The sequence below is a fragment of the Haliotis rubra genome, unplaced genomic scaffold (genome assembly GCF_003918875.1).
Source record: "Haliotis rubra isolate DU_JTF1 unplaced genomic scaffold, ASM391887v1 Scf608, whole genome shotgun sequence".
Taxonomy (NCBI): domain Eukaryota; kingdom Metazoa; phylum Mollusca; class Gastropoda; order Lepetellida; family Haliotidae; genus Haliotis; species Haliotis rubra.
This window is the reverse complement of record NW_025767311.1, coordinates 579,684-597,019: the sequence shown is the minus strand read 5'-3', so window position 1 is coordinate 597,019 and position 17,336 is coordinate 579,684. Positions and strand designations below refer to the sequence as shown.

At 42.0% G+C, this 17,336-nt stretch overlaps 1 protein-coding gene across 4 annotated transcripts; it reads left to right on the top strand.

Moving 5' to 3' along the window:
• The first annotated feature begins 244 nt into the window (after positions 1 to 244).
• On the top strand, positions 245 to 15,587 carry LOC124255745 (DUF21 domain-containing protein At4g33700-like). Of its 4 annotated transcripts, XR_006892746.1 has the most exons (10): positions 245 to 393; positions 3,468 to 3,726; positions 4,239 to 4,298; positions 5,912 to 6,107; positions 6,247 to 6,354; positions 6,907 to 7,123; positions 7,288 to 7,424; positions 10,793 to 10,918; positions 11,709 to 11,981; positions 13,363 to 15,570. XR_006892746.1 is itself a non-coding variant. In XM_046689650.1 (9 exons), exons 1-9 carry the CDS (start codon positions 246 to 248, stop codon positions 11,877 to 11,879), a joined length of 1,422 nt encoding a protein of 473 aa, XP_046545606.1. In that variant the 5' UTR covers position 245; the 3' UTR covers positions 11,880 to 12,165. The 4 variants fall into 4 exon arrangements, 1 of the variants encoding a protein (XP_046545606.1); XM_046689650.1 differs by lacking the exon at positions 13,363 to 15,570 and having other exon boundaries at positions 11,709 to 12,165; XR_006892748.1 differs by lacking the exons at positions 245 to 393; positions 3,468 to 3,726; positions 4,239 to 4,298; ... (4 more) ...; positions 10,793 to 10,918; positions 11,709 to 11,981 and adding an exon at positions 12,249 to 13,276 and having other exon boundaries at positions 13,464 to 15,587.
• Positions 15,588 to 17,336: the final 1,749 nt, after the last annotated feature.

The window sequence follows — 17,336 nt, the reverse complement described above, 5'->3', positions numbered from 1 at the left end:
CAGAAGTAAGGTAACTACATATTTCACATATCGTCACAACAACATGATTACGTGCATGTGAGTATTTTTATATAAAAGTAATGACTATATCCTGCTACTCTACTTCCGTCAGGTCAGTCAAAAAGAGACCGATATCCAAGCCACTGTTGGCTGATCGAGAGGCGGTTAAAGTAATGGAAGCGCCACTACAATCTCGCAAAGAACACCGGAACAAGGGGAGGTAACTCTAACCGTGTCACTCCAGCATGGCGATGTTTATAAATTGCACCGAGCTGGAGGAGGGTGTCTTGTGTAATGGGACGTTGTACACGATCCCCGAGGCGCGCCTCACCTTCCATGACAACATGTTCTGGGTGTACCTGGCCATCTACGTTGCTCTGGTGCTCACTGCAGGTAGAGTGATAGCAGTTGCGACCATCCCGTCAGCTGACAGGCCGCGACTTGAACAGTGATTTGTGTACTTCTCGCTTTGGTTGAGAGGTCCAAGAGAAATATGTTTAGTAATTAACCAGCAGTAGATGTTAAGTGGTAATTTATTAACTATAATGTATTGTCGTGCCTCCACTGAAATCCCGCATGCCTGCTCACTGATAATCAGCAATAAGACCCCCCTGACACCTTATACTGCAGAGATATATGCCCAGTAGTGAGACTGGGTAGTCTGTCCTACAGACCCTGAAACAATTATATCCAAAACAAAGTCCATGCAAGTCTAGAATATGTGGCAAGTCTAGATTTCCACAGATTCTGAAAATGAAGAAAGTCTCAGGGCTCCTTTTCATTATATTTTATTTTTTTATTATGAAGTGTTGTTTTTTTCTGTAAAATATGTTGATTTCAGAGACTAGTTGTTAGTCTATGAGACTGGGCTATAATATTGTGTTCACAGGGACAGGTAATAGGAAGTGCCTAAAACTCGGGCCAAGAAAAGTCGGGCTGTGCCACAGGGTACTGCTAAAACTTGATTGCAGAATGTTAAAACGAACCCTGCAGATTTGGGTAGATACACTTCTAGCGTTCACAAATCTATAGTTTGAATCAAAATGTATATTTAACAAGTACCCAGGTAGGGTGGATCCGCAGTAGGACCCTGGTACCTGCAAGACCACATGGACCCATGTATAGCCCTGTTTACATTGTATGATAGTGGTAACTATAAACAATGGATATACACTACAAGTTGATGATATGTTCATATGCATCCATTTCTGACTTTGTTGAACAGTTGGAATAAAAATAAAGGTTTAGTGAACATAAATCTGGGCAAATAATTATGACTATTCCACCCTCACTGTGCATTGTTTTAAAAATATAGATCAATTATCCTCAAAACAATACGCCATCTGATTTGGATGAGGATAATGTACATCCAGTTTATGAGTGTAATTGAAAAGGTCTGTGTAACAGAGCTCCAGATAAGATTTAGCTCATGTGGGTACTGTACCCAATGTATTTTTTTGGAGTAGGTATTATGAATATTGAGTGGGTATTTCATTTTCCGTTACCCACTGCTTTCAAATATGTGCGTATTTCAGTCACTTTACTCACCTAAGTATTACGTCATTGAGTAAGTTTACTAAGCAGGTATGTTCTGCCTTATGTCATACCTAATCAAAACCAACTTAAATATAGGGGAAATGATTTCATAAAAAATCACTCATCCTATACTGACAGTACAACACTAGTCCTATACTTACAGTACAACTGGATAGCAATCGATGTCTTTTTCATTACGCAAGCGATTTTTATAAATATATTCCATATGCATTTGTTTTAAACTTTTTGCGTATCTAACATTTTAAATGCGTAATTGGTACGCAACAATTATTTTTCAATGCGTAATTGAAAAGTTTCTATCCGTATTTTACCCGGATAGGCAGCTTATCTGGGCCTCTGTGTAAAGCATTGCCCTGGGTCTGGCCGGGTAACTGTGGTTGGGTTCCCAGGTAATAAATTTGTCACTGCCCCAATTATTACTGGTCCTTATCAAGAAATATTTGTGGAAAGAGATTAATGGATGGATGGTCCAATTTTGTGATATGGTGGGTAGGTGCTCATTAATAATGTCAGCCACTGGTTTGTCTGGTCTAAACCAACTTACAGGTCAAGGTCACATAGCTTGAATATTGTTGGCTGCAGCATTAAATAAAAGAAAATTAAAAATTAATGCTGTATAGGTCTACTATGGATTCAGAATTTTACATCTTTGCTGGACTAACAACTAGTCTCTGAAATGAACATATTTACAGAAAAAAAAAACATATTTACAGAAAAAAACAGTTCATAATAAAAAAAATACAGTATAATGAAAAGGAGCCCTGAGACTTTTTTCATACTTGAAACTCTGGAAATCTAAACTTGCCACATAATCTAAACTTGCCACATAATCTAAACTTGCCACATAATCTAGACTTGCAGGGCCTTCTTGGATATGTTTGTTTCAAGGTCTGTGGGACAGACTACATCTTTGCCCATAATAGATATTTCCGATGGATTGTGCTTGAATGAAAAGTGATATAAGCAGTACTGGGATTGGGGTAATAATGGCTGTCCTATTTGACAAATCTTCATAAAGAAAAACTTTGTTTTCAAATGGAATCTTCCTATTTGATATGTTTAGTAAAGAGCTGCCAACATGTTTAAAATCTCAGATCTACTTACAAGACGAAACTAATTGTTTCAATATTCAAATTCAGGGGCGTAGGAACAAAACCATATCTACCGTACCATAACTAAAATTTCATTTTGATTTTCAATACTTTTTATAAATTAGCCCCCCGCTCTGAAAACCGTTCCTACGCCCCTGAGCCCCTGAATTTGAATATTGAAACAATTAATTTTGTGTTGTAAGTAGAAAAGTTACAATACTCAAAATCAGATTCTAATTCATTATCACAGAATGTTGGAGTTATAATTTTTATCACAGAATATCAGAATTCTAACTCTACATGAGACGTCTTCCTGATGCCAATAACCTATATTAAAGTCTAGTTTTCACATAGAAACAAGCTTTGGTTGTAGACTAGCAGCTACTAGTAGGAAGATGGAGATGATTGCATTTATTGTTAAGGACCGTTCATAATTTATGTGTGTGTGTGTGTGTGTGTGTGTGCGTGATGATTTTTATGGAGAGGCATGTTCAATGTGAACCCCCCCTAAAATTTATGTACAAAATAAGTGACCCCCCTGCATGTCATGTACAAAGTGAATCCCCCCTTCCCCTTCAAATATTTTTTAAGCATAATTTTAAAATATAAAATTGAGTACTTAAAAATCCTCTCTCTCTCTCTCTCTCTCTCTCTCTCTCTCTCTCTCTGGCCCCCTCTCTCTCTCCCTCTCCTCTCCTCTCCCTCTCCCTCTCCCTCTCCTCTCTCTCTCTGCCATAAATTATGAACGGTCCTTAGTCCCCTTCTGTAATTCCATCCATGCCAAGTCTTAACAGTCTGTATAATGGCCTCTGTATTCAGGTCTGATGTCAGGACTGACCATGGGCCTGCTGTCACTGGACATGATGACCCTCAAAATCCTGAAGGACGGGGGCACGACGCGAGAACAGAAGTATGCTCGAAGGATACTGCCCATTGTAAAACGACATCATCTGTTGCTGGTGACTCTGCTGCTGGCTAATGCTGCTGCCGTTGAAGCTATGCCCATCTTCTTAGACCGTATCTCCGACCCAGTCATCGCCATTTGTGTCTCAGTTACTGCAGTTCTCATCTTTGGAGAGTGAGTTGTGATTGTGTGTAGTATATCTGTGTTTGAGTCTCCAGCCAGGCAAGATGGTCACATTCTGGATTTACACTCATTGACTCAAACTCTGACTGTTGGGGGGTCATTAACTCACCCCATAGACTCTGTATCTATAGTATATATCACTGTCAGCTATCTCCTTGCCCTTGAATGCTCCTTCAGTACTATGAAAGATGTCTGGAACAGTTAATTCTCAAAGGCAAGTTTTGCATCAGTGAAAGGTTGCATCCCATGACTGCCCTGCTTTACAGGACCAACTACTGCATTTTAGTGTTGGTGGGGGGCATGGTGCCCAGTGAATGTTGTTTTAGATTGATAATTGTATTTCAGTCATCACCCATGTCCCACTCCATGATCTTAACATCATGCACAGTAGTTGCCAAATCATGTCGATATATATGTCACACTCCTAAGACTTTGATATCTTTGTCCAGTTGTATATGTAGAGTATTTATAGATTATACCCCAAGTCTGTATACATGTTTCAGAGTTGTGCCACAGGCCCTGTGTACAAGGTTCGGTTTGGCGATCGGCTCAACTCTTGCTCCGTGAGTATATCCTCCGTATCTGCTTCAACAAAGGAAATATCAGCCTGGTGTGATCGATTATATACTGCATGTATTACATTTACTGTATCTCCTTGAACATAGGACAATATTGACCTGGTGTTATATAGTATATATTGCATGTAATCTACTGTATCTCCTTGAACATAGGACAATACAGACCTGGTGTTATATAGTATATATTGCATGTAATCTACTGTATCTCCTTGAACATAGGACAATACAGACCTGGTGTTATATAGTATATACTGCATGTATTACTGTATCTCCTTGAACATAGGACAATATTGACCTGGTGTTATATAGTATATATTGCATGTAATCTACTGTATCTCCTTGAACATAGGACAATATTGACCTGGTGTTATATAGTATATACTGCATGTAATCTACTGTATCTCCTTGAACATAGGACAATATTGACCTGGTGTTATATAGTATATATTGCATGTAATCTACTGTATCTCCTTGAACATAGGACAATACAGACCTGGTGTTATATAGTATATACTGCATGTATTGATTTGATGTCACTCACTCACTCACTCACTCACTCACTCACTCACTCACTCACTCACTCACTCACTCACTCACTCACTCACTCACTCACTCCTCACTCACTTGCATGTAATCTACTGTATCTCCTTGAACATAGGACAATATTGACCTGATGTTATATAGTATATATTGCATGTAATCTACTGTATCTCCTTGAACATAGGACAATACAGACCTGGTGTTATATAGTATATATTGCATGTAATCTACTGTATCTCCTTGAACATTGGACAATATTGACTTGATGTTATATAGTATATATTGCATGTAATCTACTGTATCTCCTTGAACATAGGACAATATTGACCTGATGTTATATAGTATATACTGCATGTAATCTACTGTATGTCCTTGAACATAGGACACTATTGACCTGGTGTTACTGTGATATTGCTTGAATAGTGCTACAAGATTAGTAAAAAAATACTCACTCACTCACTCACTCACTCACTCACTCACTCACTCACTCACTCACTCACTCACTCACTCACTCACTCACTCACTCACTCACTCACTCACTCACTTGCATGTAATCTACTGTATCTCCTTGAACATAGGACAATATTGACCTGATGTTATATAGTATATATTGCATGTAATCTACTGTATCTCCTTGAACATAGGACAATACAGACCTGGTGTTATATAGTATATATTGCATGTAATCTACTGTATCTCCTTGAACATTGGACAATATTGACTTGATGTTATATAGTATATATTGCATGTAATCTACTGTATCTCCTTGAACATAGGACAATATTGACCTGATGTTATATAGTATATACTGCATGTAATCTACTGTATGTCCTTGAACATAGGACACTATTGACCTGGTGTTACAGTAGATTACATGCAATATATAGTATATATCTCCTTGAACATAGGACAATATTGATCTGGTGTTCTATAGTATATATTGCATGTAATCTACTGTATCTCCTTGAACATAGGACAATATTGATCTGGTGTTACATAGTATATGTTGCATGTAATCTACTGTATCTCCTTGAGGACTCGCAGTTTGTCCTATCCAGGTTAGTATATATCCTGATGGGGCTGTCCTTCATCGTGAGCTGGCCGCTGTCCAAGCTCCTGGACTGTCTCCTTGGCAGCAACCACAGCACATTCTTCAGGCGTGCACAGTTGAAGGTCCTCGTGGACCTGCATGGACCTGGGGATGGATCCGGGGATGAAGAACATCTCACAACGGATGAAGTCCTAATGATCAAGGTGGGTTGGAGGTCAGGTTTAAGGTATGCCAGGGTATATCATCTTAGCATATCATCATTCACATGTAACAGTAATTGTGATAACTTGTCACATGTCCGACATAATGTCATTTTCAATATATCTTCTCTTAGTAAAACAGGGAGCTCTGGACCTGAAGGGTAAATCTGCAAAGGATGCCATGGTGAACATTGACAATGTCTTCATGATCAGCTCCAATGCCTGCATGGACCACAACACCATGACACAGGTGGGTTGTTTTTGTAGAACACCTGGTGTTTTCACATCCATGGACCAGTGACTGTCGTGATGTTTTCACTGCCATATGTGGGTACAATGTGTGAAGCCATTTCGGGGGTACCCTGCTGTGATATTGCTTGAATAGTGCTACAAGATTAGTAAAAAAATACTCACTCACTCACTCACTCACTCACTCACTCACTCACTCACTCACTCACTCACTCACTCACTCACTCACTCACTCACTCACTCACTCACTCACTCACTCACTCACTCACTCACTCACTCACTCACTCACTCACTCACTCACTCACTCACTCACTCACTCACTCACTCACTCACTCACTCCCTCACTCACTCTCACTCACTCACTCACTCACTCACTCACTCACTCACTCACTCACTCACACTCACTCACTCACTCACTCACTCACTCACTCACTCACTCACTCACTCACTCACTCACTCACTCACTCACTCACTCACTCACTCACTCACTCACTCACTCACTCACTCACTCACTCATCACAGCCATAAGTTCTCTTTTGTTTCCTTTTTGTAGATCCTGTTTCACGGACACTCCCGAATACCAGTGTATGAGGAGTCTCGATCGCAGATCAAAGCTGTGCTGCTGATGAAGACCTTGATCAAGCTGGATCCAGATGATGCTGTTCCGGTCAGCAGCCTCTTGCTTGACCCACAGTACTTCCGCCCGGTCATCTTTATTGATGATGTTAAGCCTCTGCATGATCTCATCAATCTCTTCCAGACTGGCAAAGGTGACATGTTGTAGGCCTTGAAACTGAAAGATGTAAAAACTACCTGACTGGTATTTGGTTTCTTCAAGAAACATTTTTCTTCTTAAAACATTAGCTCATTAGCTGAGAACATACTCACATCTAGTTTATGTCCAGTAACGACAATTTTACATGCCTATCTTCAGGTCACTTGGCTGTAGTGCAGAAATCCCATCAGGGGAGACAACTGCGTGGTCTGCAGGACAACACTGATGACGTAACCCCGTTGTTGGGAGAGTCTCAAGATGACCCACAGCATGACAGTCCACAGCAAGTAGGGGAGGTGAGTGTGTCCAAAGTGTCATGCCTGTTTCTTCTGTTTTTTGTTTGTGTCGACTACTTGTGTCCTCCTTGTTGTGCTTGTATCCCTGATGTCCTGCTTGTGTCCTGTTTGTACATGTACTCTGTCATCCTACATTCCTGTACACCGTCCTTCATGCCATATGTCCGCCTCTATCCGATTGTTACTACCACATCCCCTACATCCCAATGTCCTCCCTAATACCTTACTCATGGCCAATGTCCTCCTACATCACCTGTCCTCCTTATCCGTATGTCCTCCTGATCCCCCATGTTCTCCTTGTCCCCATGTCCTCCTTATCCATATGTCCTCCTTATCCCCATGTCCTCCTTATCCCTATGTCCTCCTTGTCCCATGTCCTCCTTATCCCTATGTCCTCCTGACCCATATGTCCTCCTTATCCATATGTCCTCCTTATCCCCATGTCCTCCTTGTCCCCAATGTCCTCCTTATCCCTATGTCCTCCTGATCCCTGTCCTCCTAATCCATATGTCCTCCTTATCCCTAGGTCCTCCTGACCCTTATGTCCTCCTTAACCCTATGTCCTCCTGATCCATATGTCCTCCTGATTCCTGTCCTCCTGATCCATATGTCCTCCTTATCCCTATGTCCTCCTTGTCCCCATGTCCTCCTTGTCCCCAATGTCCTCCTTATCCCTATGTCCTCCTCCCTGTCCCTAGATCCATTCCTCCTTATCCCTATGTCCTCCTGATCCTTATGTCCTCCTTAACCCTATGTCCTCCTGATCCATATGTCCTCCTTATCCCTAGGTCCTCCTGACCCTTATGTCCTCCTTAACCCTATGTCCTCCTGATCCATATGTCCTCCTGATTCCTGTCCTCCTGATCCATATGTCCTCCTTATCCCTATGTCCTCCTTGTCCCCATGTCCTCCTTGTCCCCAATGTCCTCCTTATCCCTATGTCCTCCTGATCCCTGTCCTCTAGATCCATATTTCCTCCTTATCCCTAGGTCCTCCTGATCCTTATGTCCTCCTTAACCCTATGTCCTCCTGATCCATATGTCCTCCTGATTCCTGTCCTCCTGATCCATATGTCCTCCTTATCCCATATGTCCTCCTTGTCCCCTTGTCCTCCTTATCCCTATGTCCTCCTGATCCCTGTCCTCCAGATCCATATGTCCTCCTGACCCTTATGTCCTCCTTAACCCTATGTCCTCCTGATCCATATGTCCTCCTGATCCATATGTCCTCCTGATTCCTGTCCTCCTGATCCACATGTCCCCCTTATCCATATGTCCTCCTTATCCATATGTCCTCCTTATCCATATGTCCTCCTGATCCATATGTCCTCCTTATTCATATGTCCTTGTCCCCATGTCGTCCTTATCCCTATGCCCTTGTCCCCATGTCCTCCTTGTCCCATGTCCTCCTGATCCCTGTCCTCCTAATCCATATGTCCTCCTGATTCCTGTCATCCTGATCCACATGTCCTTCTGATCCATATGTCCTCCTTATCCACATGTCCTCCTTATCCCTATGTCCTCCTTGTCCCCATGTCCTCCTTATCCCTATGTCCTCCTTATCCCTATGTCCTCCTGACCCTTATGTCCTCCTTGTCCCTATGTCCCCTTGTCCCCATGTCCTCCTTATCCTTATGTCCTCCTGATCCCTGTCCTCCTAATCCATATGTCCTCCTGATTCCTGTCCTCCTGATCCACATGTCCTGATCCATATGTCCTTCTGATCCATATGTCCTCCTTATCCATATGTCCTCCTGATCCATATGTCCTCTTGACCCTTGTGTCCTCCTTATCCCTATGTCCTCCTTATCCCCATGTCCTACTCATCCCTATGTCCTCCTTATCCCTATGTCCTTCTTATCCATATGTCCTCCTGACCCTTGTGTCCTCCTTATCCCCATGTCCTCCTTATCCCTATGTCCTCCTTATCCCCATGTCCTACTTATCCCTATGTCCTCCTTATCCCTATGTCCTTCTTATCCCTATGTCCTCCTGATCGCCTTGCTTCCTTATCCCTATGTCCTCCTTGTCCCCATGTCCTTTTTATCCCTGTGTCCTCCTTATCCCTATGTCCTCCTTGTCCCTATGTCCTCCTGATCCCCATGTCCTCCTTATCCCTATGTCGTCTATCTAGATTTACACACATGTTAACATAACAAACACAAATGATGGTAATTATTTTTGAAGGTCACAGGTTTGAACCCAGGCCACGTCATACCAAAATATGTTAAAATATGGTACTTGTTGGTCCCTAAATGGTCCTCGGCATTAATGGGTACAACAAGGACTGGTCGGCTCGGAGTCAGTATAATGTGTCTGAGTGGTGTATTCATGCTTAACTGCGACATGGTATCTCAGTGAGCTAGCACTATAAAACCACTTATACACATGCATGCACGTTGATTTATGAGCGAAATATTCTCAAGTACAATGTTAAAGCCTATTTCATCTCACCTCACCCATTGTCCTGGTGTTTTCTGTCACCAAGCAAGCAGCAGAGGTTGTTTGAGAAATATATTGTGCCCCCCAAGTCCCCATAGTGGCACGTCATTATAGGGAAAAAAGCATGGGGTAATATCAGTGAGTGAGTCAGTCAGTGAGTTTAGTTTTACGCCACTCTCAGCAATATTCCAGCTATATGGCGGCGGTCTGTAAATAATCAAGTTTGGACCTGACAATCCAGTGATCAAAAGTATGAGCATCAATCTGTGCAACTGGGAACCGATGACATGTGTCAACCAAGTCAGCGATCCTGACTACCCGATCCCGTTAGTTGCATGGATTACTGAAGATCAATATTCTAACCCGGATCTTCACAGGTTGGGGTAATATCAGGTTTATGTTAGATATATGGTTTGATAAAGGGTTGTTGCATCCTCTATGTCTGTACGGCTTTCATTTTGGCTAATTTATCCTACCCCTGGATCCATTCCTATGGTTTTACCCACCCTTGATTTCCATTTGCCAGTTTGGTTGTCTATACCTCTAGGCTTAACATATCAATCAGAATGCAAGTTACAAACCAGCCTCAATGCTGGGTTGGCAATAACAAGAACATGGCATCTAGTCACACCAATCCTGAACTAGATTGTAAGAAATTCATGATTGAAAACTTGACATAATAACAGAAAGCATTCAAGAATCATTTTGATGGAAAGGTCGCTTCTTGTCCATTTGATTTCAATATGATAAGAGTTACCTCCCTTTCCTTACCTTTCCCTCATGTCAGTGTTTGATCATTAGCTATTAATAAATATCAAAGATAGTAAATTTGTGATCACAAGAATCATGGGAATGGACCTGGAGGGTAGTGTAGGTTTACCATAATACTAGCCGTGGAGATATAGACCTGTTATGTCCTCCCTGCAGGTGGTGGGGATCATCACGCTAGAGGATGTTCTAGAGGAGCTCTTGCAGGAAGAGATCATGGATGAGACGGACGAAACACAGATCCGTCAACGGATACAGCTGGCTAAAGCAATGGCGCACAAAAAGGTATTGTACCAAACTGGGTACTTGGGAACCTGCAGACATTATGCCTGTTAAGTGTATATACCTACACATGACACAGTTTTGGCATCAAGAACTTACCAATCTTTTCACAATGGTCCCTCAGGCTTAGATTGAATCTCCTTTCATAAAGTTTTGTAGATGAATAACAGGGCACCCAAAGCTGTGACCATGGTTATCTTCTGAGGTATTTCATGTAACTATGTTGCTATCATTATTCATGTATTTGACCACCTACATGGTGTAGTGATTAGAGTGTCCGCCCGGAGAGCGAAAGGTTGCAGGTTTCGATCTGTTAAAATATGGTACTTGTTGGACCCTGCCTGGCGCTCAGCATTAATGGGTACAGTGTGTCTGAGTGGAGTATTCATGCATGACTGCAGCATGGTATCTCAGTGAGCTAGAAGTATAAAACTATTAATTCTGGGCTAGTACAGGCAGCCACACATATACACCCATGCACGTCGTCATATGAGCGGAATATTCTTACGTACAACATTAAACCCCATTTCACCTCGCCTCTTCATGTATTCGGTATTATCAGTTTTTGTACCATCATTATATTAACCTTTTTAAACCTTTTCTAAAATGTCTAGAAATGGAATCATTTTCTCAAAATCTATGCATTTCTTTGCTAGACGGACACAATTTTTCTGGAAGTAACTTATCATATACCAAACTGAAATGGACCAAAGGCCTTGTACCGCAATACGTACCGTACCGTGGTAAGAGCATACTGTTTCACCCCTATAGATATGTTGTATTCTGTTTCCAGTCACTGCTGAAGCGGAGTCAGTCCCATCCAGAAGAGTCAAGGGGTCAAATCCAGGCCGGACAAAGCCTAGCTGGACATTCAAGTGAACATTTGAATGTGGATGTTGCCGTAGCAGCTTCACAACGATCCGATGATGCTCCACTGCTGGGGAGTACGGAGGTGTTGGCGTGATGAATGATACATTGAAAAGGAATGTGTGAGTGTCGGTGTGACTGCTCTAAGGGGTGTGGATGTAAGTGTTGGTGTGACAAGTGGGTTATACACAGCTCTAGGGTGTGTGGTTGTAAGTGTTGGTGTGTAAGTGGGTAATACACAGCTCTAGGTGGGGTGGCTGTAAGTGTTGGGGTGACAAGTGGGTAATACACAGCTCTAGGGGGTGTGGATGTAAGTGTTTTTGAGATAAGTGGGTTATACACAGCTCTAGGGTTGGGGCTGTAAGTGTTGGTGTGACAAGTGGGTTATACACATCTCAAGGGGGTGTGGCTGTAAGTGTTAATTTGACAAGTGGGTTATACACAGCTCTAGGGGGGGGTGGATGTAAAAGTGTTGGTGTGACAAGTGGGTAGTACACAGCTCTAGGGGGTGTGGCTGTAAGTGTTGGTGTGACAAGTGGGTTATACACATCTCAAAGGGGTGTGGCTGTAAGTGTTAATTTGACAAGTGGGTTATACACAGCTCTAGGGGGTGTGGCTGTAAGTGTTGGTGTGACAAGTGGGTAATACACAGCTCTAGGGTGTGTGGCTGTAAGTGTTGGGGTGACAAGTGGGTTATACACAGCTCTAGGGTGTGTGGCTGTAAGTGTTGGTGTGACAGTCCTGGGGTGTGTGGCTGTAAGTGTTGTAGTGACAAGTGGGTTATACACAGCTCTTGGGGGTGTGGCTGTAAGTGTTGGTGTGACAAGTGGGTTATACACAGCTCTAGGGGTGGGGCTGTAAGTGTTAGTGTGACAAGTGGGTTATACACATCTCAAGGGTGTGTGGCTGTAAGTGTTAATGTGACAAGTGGGTAATACACAGCTCTAGGGTGTGTGGTTGTAAGTGTTGGGGTGACAAGTGGGTTATACACAGCTCTAGGGGGTGTGGCTGTAAGTGTTGGTGTGACAAGTGGGTAATACACAGCTCTAGGGTGTGTGGCTGTAAGTGTTGGTGTGACAAGTGGGTTATACACAGCTCTAGGGTGTGTGGCTGTAAGTGTTGGTGTGACAGTCCTGGGGTGTGTGGCTGTAAGTGTTGTAGTGACAAGTGGGTTATACACAGCTCTTGGGGGTGTGGCTGTAAGTGTTGGTGTGACAAGTGGGTTATACACAGCTCTAGGGGTGTGGCTGTAAGTGTTAGTGTGACAAGTGGGTTATACACATCTCAAGGGTGTGTGGCTGTAAGTGTTAATGTGACAAGTGGGTAATACACAGCTCTAGGGTGTGTGGTTGTAAGTGTTGGGGTGACAAGTGGGTTATACACAGCTCTAGGGTGTGTGGCTGTAAGTGTTGGTGTGACAAGTGGGTTATACACAGCTCTAGGGTGTGTGGCTGTAAGTGTTGGTGTGACAAGTGGGTTATACACAGCTCTAGGGTGTGTGGCTGTAAGTGTTGGTGTGACAGTCCTGGGGTGTGTGGCTGTAAGTGTTATTGAGATAAGTGGGTTATACACAGCTCTAGGGGTGGGGCTATAAGTGTTGGGGTGACAAGTGGGTTATACACATCTCAAGGGTGTGTGGCTGTACGTGTTGGTGTGGCAAGTGGGTAATAGACAGCCCTAGGGGGTGTGGCTGTAAGTGTTGGGGTGACAAGTGGGTTATACACAGCTCTAAGGGTGGGGCTATAAGTGTTGGTGTGACAAGTGGGTTAGACCCAGCTCTAGGGGGTTTGACAGTGTTGGGGTGACAAGTGGGTTATAAAAATCTGCGGCATGTGTGGCTGTTAGTATTAGTTTGACAGATCTGACACAGAACCCTGGGATGTGTGACTGTGTTTGTTCTGCACTACACATAAAATTATTGAGAACACAAGCCATTCAAGATGTGAGAATACTTACAACAGGAGCTGTACAAGACATGATTATATTGAGGTCATGAGCTGTGCAAGATGTGAGAATACTTACAACAGGAGCTGTACAAGACATGATTATATTGAGGTCATGAGCTGTGCAAGATGTGAGAATACTTACAACAGGAGCTGTACAAGACATGATTATATTGAGGTCTTGAGCTGTACAAAATGTGAGAATATATTCAGGACATGGTTTTGACAAGATCTGAGGATCTGAGGTGTACAATGTGGAGGTCATGAGCTGTACAAAATGTGAGAATATATTCAGGACATGGTTTTGTCAAGATCTGAGGATCTGAGGTGTACAATGTGGAGGTCATGAGCTGTACAAGATGCGAGAATATATTCAGGACATGGTTTTGTCAAGATCTGAGGTGTACAATGTGGAGGACATGAGCTGTACAATGTTTAAGGATTCTGAGTATAAGTTGTTCAGGGTGTTGTATCTTGGCATTTAGTTAACTAAATGTGACTCGCTGCATCGGAAACTGGAGTCATGGGCAGTATTCTGTAGCAATATATTATTTTGTATTGAGTGATATCAGATATAATGATAGGTGATTGTGTGACAGTACATATCAAATGTGGGGCAAACTTGAAAATACTGATTGTGGAATCAATCTAATCTTTTGACTATGTTGAAGGCCCATTAGCCTTTAATAAAGCATACAATTTTATGGATAACAACTTCTTGTTTATGGCATAGAGAGATGTTTCAGTGTAGATTCTTACACCATTTTCAAGCTATAATTGAAGATGGTGTAAGAATCTACACTGAAACATGGCTCTATGCAATAAACAAGAAGTTGTTATCCATATCATATGCTTTATCATTGACTCAACAACTTGTAGACTACCGATCAAACAACCATTAGCCTTTGTTACTTCTTATTACATGTATGTGGGTCCAACTTTTTTGAAAGAAAGAATGAAATAAATGCATATTTGTGTTCAAAGAAATATTTAGCAATATTTGGTATCTGTATTGATGTAATTGTAAATTCTAAGCTGTATCTTGCTGTATGTTCTCATGTTTTTTAGTATGGTGTGTGCCTTCTTTGGGGATTCCCCAAGTTCATGGTACTATGCACAAGAAGTAAACGTTGTCAGCAAGAAGAACACCACTGACGTTAGGAAGGCGGGAACCTTATTTTAAACTGATTGTTAGGCTTAGTTAGAACCCATGATATAGTACATGATTATATTTCTGTGCCCAATTAAGCAGTTACTGTGTTAGTAGGTGTATGGAGGTGCTTTGTGTCAAAGTGATATATGATTCTGTTGTTGAAATAGATTTGTGTTGTACTAAGGGATGTTATGGATGACTGTTTTCCATGAACTCCACTCTACAGAACGTGGTCAGTAGAAGCTCTCAATAAGACTGATTGTGTGACGTGGCAGCCATGTGCTCTATATACAACATGCTAGTCTGTCTCACAGTCCCTGAACCACATTATTTTCCCTACTGCCAAGCCCTCTCTGCAGTGCTAAAGCGCTAAATGAAGCAAGTCTAGATTTCCTCATCTTCAAGTATAAGACAGATGCAGGTCTTTTCACTTCTATTGAACAGATTGTTTCAAAAATATCCTCTTTGCATATTATACAAATGGAAACTTTTGAATTTAGACATAAGTTCAAATTCATAAATAATTTTGTTGGTGTTCCAGATAGATCTTGCACCTTGGTCATCTAGTCTCCAAGTGACATTGTGGGCTGAAAGTTTCCAAACTGTAAAATGTTGGAGATAGGACAGGGCTTAACACGATGGCCAATAAATATGCCTGTCACTTATACCGTTATCTGATGGTTGTATGATATGACTTCTAATTGGTAATGACCCCAGCACGTGTAGCCCCAATGCAGATGTTCTTAGTCTCTGAATGTCTGGTCCTTCTAGGGCTCCTTTTCAATATGAATGGGCTTGTTTGTTACTATCAAAATTATATATATTCAGAGACTAAGCATTAGTCTAACAGCATGCAGGAGGCACAGCAAACCTCTAGCTAGAACACCCAGTGGGCATTGCAGTCTCATTCAACTCAGATGTTAGTTCTTGCTCATGTAAAATATTAATCTGAGGACATCCTGTTAATGGTCAACTCAGAACAATTTTTCACCAAATTAGGCTGACTAATGAAATGACAGACAAGAAGTCACCATCAGAAAACAGTTTTCTTTAGATATATGGCACTTTAAATTGGTGACATTTATTCATGACTACGCTTTGAAATATATACACAAAGAACTTAATTAAGCACCCCTGTATTTTTGCAATGCTATAAAACTTGTGGTGGTGACCACGAAGGAGGTTTTTTGCGCTTATGATCCTTTGACTCATAAAAAACGACATAATGATTGGAATCTGTGTTGATTTTATGATGATAATTGGTCATTTTTAAGAAAACACTGATTTTCATACAAAACTATGTCTGTACAAGTATGGCCCTGGAATGTTTAATGTTGAATTTATTGGTGAATGTGAACATTCAAAATGTCATTTTGTGTGTCTTACACGATTCAAGGTCAATACCGAGTGTAACCTCCTTGTGACTGTATGACAGCCAGCACTCTCCTCCTCATACACCTGTCAGCCTCTTGATCCTCTGAAGGGGAAGTCTACGCCATTCCTCGTATAAAGCAGCTTCCAATTGGGCCAGGTTCTGTACAGGAGATCCCTTTGTTGCACATGACGACCAATCATGTCCCAGATATGCTCCAAAGGGTTAAGATCGGGACGCATTCAGTTGTGAGATATGTCAGGGGTGCTTAACTAAGTTCTTTGTGTATATTTTGGTAAGGTCTTTGAATGGCATTTAGAAGTGATACACATAAGGAAGAGAACTTTATGGATGTCAACTTCTTTATTACGAGGAACACGTTAAGGAGAATATACTCACTCCTTCATCAGGTGAATTCACCTGAACTTATGGCTATCTTACTCCTTCATCAGGTGAATTCACCTGAACTCATGGCTGTCTTACTCCTTCATCAGGTGAATTCACCTGAACTCATGGCTGTCTTACTCCTTCATCAGGTGAATTCACCTGAACTCATGGCTGTCTTACTCCTTCATCAGGTGAATTCACCTGAACTCATGGCTGTCTTACTCCTTCATCAGGTGAATTCACCTGAACTCATGGCTGTCTTACTCCTTCATCAGGTGAATTCACCTGAACTCATGGCTGTCTTACTCCTTCATCAGGTGAATTCACCTGAACTCATGGCTGTCTTACTCCTTCATCAGGTGAATTCACCTGAACTCATGGCTGTCTTTACTCCTTCATCAGGTGAATTCACCTGAACTCATGGCTGTCTTACTCCTTCATCAGGTGAATTCACCTGAACTCATGGCTGTCTTACTCCTTCATCAGGTGAATTCACCTGAACTCATGGCTATCTTACTCCTTCATCAGGTGAATTCACCTGAACTCATGGCTGTCTTGTCTTTACTCCTTCATCAGGTGAATTCACCTGAACTCATGGCTGTCTTACTCCTTCATCAGGTGAATTCACCTGAACTCATGGCTGTCTTACTCCTTCATCGGGTGAATTCACCTGAACTCATGGGCTTGTCTTATCTCCTT

Bases quoted from the DNA above. Each gene is read 5' to 3' on its own strand.
- LOC124255745 (XM_046689650.1), top strand. From the start codon at position 246: ATGGCGATGTTTATAAATTGCACCGAGCTGGAGGAGGGTGTCTTGTGT. The intron at 394-3,467 runs GTAGAGTGATAG...CTCTGTATTCAG, and splicing joins TGCTCTGGTGCTCACTGCAG to GTCTGATGTCAGGACTGACC. The intron at 4,299-5,911 runs GTGAGTATATCC...TGTCCTATCCAG, and splicing joins ATCGGCTCAACTCTTGCTCC to GTTAGTATATATCCTGATGG.